Source organism: Gracilinanus agilis, chromosome 5, assembly GCF_016433145.1.
Source record: "Gracilinanus agilis isolate LMUSP501 chromosome 5, AgileGrace, whole genome shotgun sequence".
Lineage (NCBI taxonomy): Eukaryota > Metazoa > Chordata > Mammalia > Didelphimorphia > Didelphidae > Gracilinanus > Gracilinanus agilis.
Window position 1 is genome coordinate 54,641,790 of NC_058134.1, and position 7,698 is coordinate 54,649,487.

The 7,698-nt window shown below is 36.5% G+C and overlaps 1 protein-coding gene across 7 annotated transcripts in view; it reads right to left on the reverse strand.

The window, feature by feature from the left end:
* Window positions 1–7,698, reverse strand: part of RUNDC3B (RUN domain containing 3B) — a 121,418-nt gene that overhangs the window by 62,496 nt on the left and 51,224 nt on the right. For all 7 annotated transcript variants that reach the window (XM_044679510.1, XM_044679513.1, XM_044679511.1 and 4 more), the window contains one exon: window positions 649–734. In XM_044679510.1, the coding sequence (XP_044535445.1) occupies window positions 649–734 (86 nt within the window). The remainder of the gene's footprint in view (window positions 1–648; window positions 735–7,698) is intronic.

Consider the following 7,698-nt stretch of genomic DNA (forward strand, 5'->3'; position numbering starts at 1 on the left):
GTATCTGGCACTCAAAACACCAACCACATTAGTACTATTCTAAAAGAATGTATTCCACATTTATGAAGAACCAGCACAATGTAAATGAACACAGTCATTGACCTCTGCTAGTTTACAATCCTCCTGAGACAGCACGATGCAGAAAAATATCAGGAGGAAACAATAACTGCATGAGAATTGAATGGATAAATTAACTACAATTTTTTAAATGATGCATTAACATTATATAGAAGTAAAGAGACAAGTGCAAACTGTGAGATGCGGTGTAAAAGAAAAGATGGGAACCGGACAAACGCAGGGGGAATTTACTTTTGGAAAACAGAAGTTGGAAATTGATCAGGGAAAGCATCACGAATAAGAATTTGTAGAAAGAAAATGATGTGGGTGAACTTAGAGGAAGAACATGTTAAGCATGAGGTACGGCCAGAGAAAATACTCAGACACAGAAATGTGTTTATTCAAAGGGGATCACATTTTCCTAAGAGTGGAGGAAGGAACCTATGGCAGAAGCATGAAAACAGGCAGAATAAAGTAGTGTGGGAAAGCAGAAAGCAAAGAAAACTCTCAAATCCATTCCTAAAGTTAAATCATTAGGTAATCGCTACAAAATATGCCAAAATGATTTTTTTTAATAAAAGGGCTTTAAACCTGGTTGTTTTGAAGTCTCTCAGAGCTGTGGAGATATATTCGGATAAATGTTTTTCCATGAGTGCTACTCTGATCCAGGCTCTTCCCTGAAAGGAGGAAGAAACAAAATCAATACTCAATAATAACAGCAACAAGAAGCTTTAAAAACTCATCTGTGTACCATGCCTTCAAAAAACAAATAGAATGCTGTGCAGGGCGTTGCAAAGGTCTTAGTGCATTTTTTGAACTTTAAAAGTTTAAAACTGAACTAAAATTTTTGGGACACCGGATATATTCAAGTAATCTGCCATTCAAAACATATATTTGGATCCAAAATTTAAACTTGTATATATTTAGCCAGATGCTTCAATACTTTGGTACTAAAATATTTAAATAAATAGGGATTATTTACCTGGATCCTGGTTTCTCTGAAGGCATATTCTCCATGGTATACTAACCCAATAATTATTTTCTCTCTGAGGATGAGGGTGATGTAATGGAAAGAGCGTTTCTGATTTACAGTCCAGACCTAAATTTAAATAATCAACCTCTGCTATAACTTGGGCAATCTCTTAACTTCCTCGGGTTTGGGGGTTTTTGTTTTATTTTTAATTTGAAAGATGAGAAGGTTCACTCAGATGATCTCCAATGTCCCTCAAAGTACCGTTAGATTGGTAATTCCCCCCCACTTTTTTTTTTTCAGAAATCCCAAGGAATCTGAGAAAAATTTCAAAACTGATTTCTGACAAAAAAAAGCCACCACACTGTCTTAAGGGTGGGGAACAAAGAATTTGTTTGTGCATTTGAACCTGGGGAAAAGCTATCAAACGAATAAATAATAGTGCTGCTTAGATTCCAAGTCTACTTTGGCCATCTCTTTTTCTTCCCTTATTTTTTTTTTGTAAAGGGAGAGGTTAGAGGGCAGGGGAAAGAAGGATATAAAGAAGCTACTGATGTGCTTAACATTTATTTCTACTGCCCAAAAAAACCCACTAACATATTTTAGTAGGAAAAGGTGCAAGGCAGCTAGGTGGTTCGGGGGCTAGGGAGGCAGACCAGGAGACAGGAGGTCCTGAGTTCAAATTTGGCCTCAGATATTTCCAGCTGAGTGACCCTACACAAGTCACTTAAATCCTCCCCCGCCCCTCCTTGCTGCCCTGGAACTGACAATATCATTACCAAGAAAGAAGGAAGGTTTGTTGTTGTTGTTGCTTGGTTTTTTAGAAAAAAGGTGCAAGGGGGTGAAAAGGTAAAGGTCTCTACAACTTAACTGGATGACAAAAGGCAAAATTATATTTTGAAAGTATATGTGACTAAGGATTTGGAAAACCTGGGGTCAACTGCCCGATCTGTCATTGGCTATGTTACCTTAGACAAGGTACTTAATATAACTAGACCTTACCATTTGCAAAATGAAGAGGTAATATGGTTATGGGGCTTTATATATCTAAAGAGAGATGAGATCTCATTCAAAAGATGAGAGAACTAAGGAGAAACAAGCTTTAAAATACCGAACTAGTAAAGGAATTAGTAATCAGTTTGCCCAAGTATTCCCAGGTCCTAATTTTTACAAAACCATCTTACACCATCATCTTCCTTACAACTTATCTACATTTTCTCTTCCATACCCTGGCTTAAACCAATTCAATAGAATTTAAATGTTTATTAAGCTTCTTCTACAGCCTGACCATGTTGATATCAACACAAAAATTTTCTTCTTTTTTTTAAAAAAGGTATTAATCCCTAAACAATTTGGGAGGAGAATGGGCATTCACTTAAATACTTTTAAAAATAGAATAAAATTCTATATCATCTATGGGAGAAGTAAAACTAAGAGGAATTAAATATTCAGGAAAGGGTTGATTACTTATAGCAACTGAACTGAATCGTAAAGGAAAAAAAAAGAATGTTGAGAGGTAGAGATGGAATAAGTCCATTCTGAGCAAGAGGTACACAGAAGGAAGAGAAGAAATGATGAGAGCATACAGTCTGTCAAGGAGAAGAAAAATAAATAAAATGGAAAAAGGTAGAATTCAGCTGGACTATAAAAGGGCTTTGAATGCCAATTAAATAGTTTATTTTTTTATTCAGTAGGCCATAAGGAGTGGCCAAATTCTTTTGGGGGGGGTTGGGTGGTGAGCAACAACCCTATGAATAAGCAAGATTATTTTAGCAGTTAAGAAAAGTTGGAGAAGTAGGAAATCTAGGAGGCTTTTCCAGTACTTAAAAGTTCAATTTCAGACTGAAAAGGATTAATGGGATATGGACCCAGAGCTCTTCTCCATAAAATTTTCCACCATTTACCCTCAGGCAAAGGGATCAGAGACATTTGGCCAGGATGGAGATATTAAGAAATGGATTTTTTAGAGAGGATCAAACCACCATTGTTTAAGACAAGATGCCATCATAGCTTTAGATAACTGGGAGTTTACTAATCTGTAAAATGAGGGAATTGGACTAAATAATCTCTACTATTCCTTCACTGGCACCATATCACCAATGATGGACTTCTCAACCTATCTGTCATGGATCAATCTCATAGTGTTAGCCCAATGCTTTTAGGATTCCCAGAAACTTTTATATAGCTATTATCTGGGTATCTAAGCAGAGAATATAACTTGCTAGCACATTCACAGATTTAGACAATTCAATCTGAATGTTAGTGACTGACATTCAAAGTACTAACTTGAATCCAAGATATTGTCAATTTGGATGTTCCCTCCACTGATGTAGAACCCAACCCATTCGTCTCTACCCCATCTTGTGTGACTCTTACCCATTTCTTCCAACTGGCCACGTTCAGCCATAGCCATCCACCTAATGTGAGGGGGGCCTTCCTCATTTTCTCTTGCCATTTCAAGGATAACAGGGGAATAGCTTCTTTTTTCACTTAGGCATTTTTTTAGCCTAGAGTTCCTTGGCAGTTATATATTGCTGACTGCTCATTTCCTCCCCACTGAGAATTCTGGATGATACTCATTTTTAGGTTTTATTTTGTTTTTCCCTCAGAGATTACAGACTTGCAGCTATTATAGCACAGCAGTAGAATACTGGATTTTTTTTTTAAATCTTTACCTTCCATCTTGAAGTCAATTCAGTGTATTGCCTCCAAGGCAGAAGATTGGTAAGGGTAGGCAATGGGGGTCAAGTGACTTGCCCAGGATCACACAGCTGGGAAGTGCCTGAGGCCAGATTTAAACCTAGGACCTCCCATCTCTAGGCCTGGCTCTCAATCTACTCAGCTACCCAGCTGCCCCCTAGAATACTGGAATTTTAAAAGAGGACCCCTGACTCCACGAGAAGATTTAGAGTCAAAGAATATTTGAAACTTTCCCATTCTCCTTCTCCTATTTAATTTCTGGACCTGATTTACTGTAAGCAACTTAATCTACTAAAAGGCTAGAAACGTTCCTATTATGAGTAAGTTTCTGACTTTGCAGTAGTCTGCTTCAACCAGGTTTCTCTTCATGGTAGCCAAATATGAAGATTAACTCTCTCCCTAGCCTCTCATCAATGCAAACACCCATTTCCTAAAGTTTAATCTACTCTCAGATTGCCAAGCATCACTGGAGAAAATTGCAAAATTACAATGATTTAATATCATACAATTGCATGCCCATATCCCAAGTAGTTGGCATGGTGCGGTGGACAGTGAGTGAACCTCAAAGGCAGATAAGGAGGTTCAGGTGCCCCTTCTCATACACACTGATTTATGCAACTCTAGGAGAGTCACAATCTCTCAGAGCTCTAAGAATATTAAGAGAGAGTCACTACCGGAACGAGTATAAGTAGTTTCCTTATTGGAGAGTTCCCTACATCAATAAGATTATAATGGGTTCATCCTCTATAGCTATCCAGAGTCAAGTGCCCATTGCTGCTCAGTGGATGTGTTTATCTTCTCTTAATTTCCCAACAAATATACAACAGGGAATTAAAAAGAGTCTTCTTTCAGCCTAACATCCTTTAGAAGTATCATATAATTTCTTGCCTCATCAGTACCAAATTTTGTGAAAGAGGAGTTTATACTCATTGTTACCACTTCCTCATGATTTGCTCTTTCTTCAGTCACTTGAAATCTGGCTTTCGGTCCCATTGTTGCACTGAAACCATTCCCTTCAACATCAGCAGTGACTCACTAAATACCAGCCCTCATCCTCCTTGATCTCACATTCTCCTGGGCTCATGCAAGTACTTAAGAGATGTACAAGGTGCCATCTCAACATGATTATCCATGACACTCCATCTCTAGTCTTATTGCTTTGGGACTGGCCATCCTCCAGGCCTGGAATGAACTCCTTATCTCCAGCTCAAAAAGTCCCTTTAAAGCTTCCTTAAAGATGTAGCTCAGAGACCATTTCCTAACCCTTCCCATTGCTAATGCCCTCCTTCCCAAAATACCTTATATTTAACTCATATATACTTACATATATTAACAATATTTACACACATATATTTTATATGTACTTGTCTCCTTCATTAGGATGTATCAGTTGGGAAATGGCTCATATTCTTATTAATTTGACAAAGTTCTCAACATATGTTAGACATGAGATCTCTATCTGAAGAACTGTCTATAAATCTCCCCCCCCAGTTTTCTGCTTCCTTCTAATCTTGCCTACATTTTTTTGTTTTATTTGTACAAAATATTTTTTAATTTAATATAATCAAAATCATACATTTTTACATCTAAATGCTTTCTATCTCTTGTTTAGACTATAAGCCCTTTCTAAGTAGGGCTTGCTTTATTATTATTATGATTATTATTATGATTATTATTTGCTTTATTATTTGTGCTTCTGTCACTGGCCCTTGGTACAATATTTTCCACATAGTAGAGACTTAACAAATACTTGAGAATTGCTTGAACAGACCATAATATATAATTAGGAACTTCTCTATATTGGATTTATCAAAAGTATTGGGGATGTGCAGACTGGAAAAGGGAGGACTTGGGGAAATATAAAAACCATTAGCAAGTATTTGTCTTGAGGAAGAAGGAATAGACTTTTTCAGCTTGGTCCCAGAGGGCAGAATTAGGAACAATGGGTGGAAGTTGCAAAGAACTGGACTGGATATAAGGAAAACTTCCTAATAATTAGAGCTATCCAAAAGTGGGATGGATGGCTTCAGAAGCTAGCGAGTTTTCTCTTCACTGGAGATCATCAAGCAAGAGCCGAGAAACTATTTGTCAGGTATGCTGTAGAAGAAAATATTTTTCAGGTATTAGTTGAAATGGTCAGTTTGGGGGGTCTCATCCAACTCTGAAATTGTATGATATGCAATTGCTTATTATTTGGATACACAATCCAGATACCTGATTCTTCTGCCTGACAGGAGGGTGAGTTGACTAAGTGCTCAGCTATGCTCAGCTAACATGCTATAGGAAATCAAATAGGTTTTTTGTTGATTGACTAATAGTGACAATAATGTGACTAATAGTGTGACAATAATGAGCACAATGGGATTGTCTATTTCCTACATATTTCAGTCAACTCTGTGATAATAAAGATGTAGTTTATTTTGGAATGCTGCTTCTGGGGACCTTACTATCCCCTTCTACTACCCTTATCAAGGATGATCTCTCTAATTCTCTGTAGATTATTTTGATATAAACTGTATGTAGTTGAGGAAGTGGGCATATGGAACAGTTGTCCTTGATGTTCTCTTGGCTATATTTTTTGGATAAGATGGTCCAAGATATTTTTTCATGTCTTTGGTATTTTCTTCTCCTTCATATACTTAGAGAATTGTTTTACTTTCAGCATGGGTTTCCATTACAAGATTGGTCTCATCCAACTGCTTCTGTAATTTTTGTTTTTCCTCTGGAAAAAATATCTACTACTCTTATGTTAGCTTCCAAATGTAGTGGTCCCATAGTTCTACAGTTTGTTGTAAAATGTCTTTGTTGATTAATTTTTCTGTCTGTTTGTTGTCCTGCACTAATTTCACCCCTATATGCTCTCTAGTCCACTTTGTTTAATCCCTTACCAAACTTTCTTTAAAGTTTTTCCTTCATTACTTCTTACTGTTTCATGAAGCTATAATACTGCTCATAATCATCTACCATGTTTTCTGTGAGATTTTGCAAGGGAATTTATACTATAAATAGGTTTTGCCTTTGGTTAACATATCCCACTTTTGCAAGTAGATCACAACTAATGATTAAGATGGTTTTCAGACTCTTTTGGTCTCCTCATTGTGGCAATTGATTTACATCGGTAAAGCTTCCACAGGAAATTGTTAAAATCTGTTCATTTTAAAATCTGTTTCCTCCTTCTACTTACCATTTTTAATTACTAGTTTATTTAAATAATCCAGAAATTGTTTTAATTTATAGCATATTTTAAAAATACTTTTACTGTTTATTCTAGCTTTATATAAATTTGAACTTCGTTCTTCCAAATCAGAAATCTGAGTATACAAAGACAGCTGATTCAGAATGACTTCTACATAAGTAAAGGGAAACTTCCATTTCTGATCTGTTCAAATGTAATCAATTTATTTTGTGATGCTATTTGATATCTGCCATATTTAGCACCCTTATATTTTTCTATTCTTAACAACCTATTATAGGCAAACCACGATTAAGTAATAAACCATTAAATACTTTTTAAACATAATTTAAAAATTCAACAACATTAACCCCAAGATAAAAGCAGATTAAGATAAAAATGATTCTAATTCTCTTGAGGAGAGAGGATTTTAAAAAACACATTTTGAAGGCAAGATGTAATTTTAAAACATTTAGAGATTTGAAGGGAGGTAGATAGATAGATAGATAGATAGATAGATAGATAGATGATATAGATATATAGATAGATGAATAGAACAGGATATGATAGATAAAGAGAGAGGGACAGAAAGACAGTGACAAAGAGAGACAAGAGAGACAGAGGAAAAGGGACAGGGGGAGAAACAGGAAGAGGGAGAAGGACAGAGACAGAGGGAGAGAGGATGGGAAATGAGAGAAGACAGAGAAGGGACAAAGGAGAGAGGAAGAGAGGGAGGGAGGGAGGGGGAGAGAGAGAGAGAGAGAGAGAGAGAGAGAGAGAGAGAGAGAGAGAGAGAGAG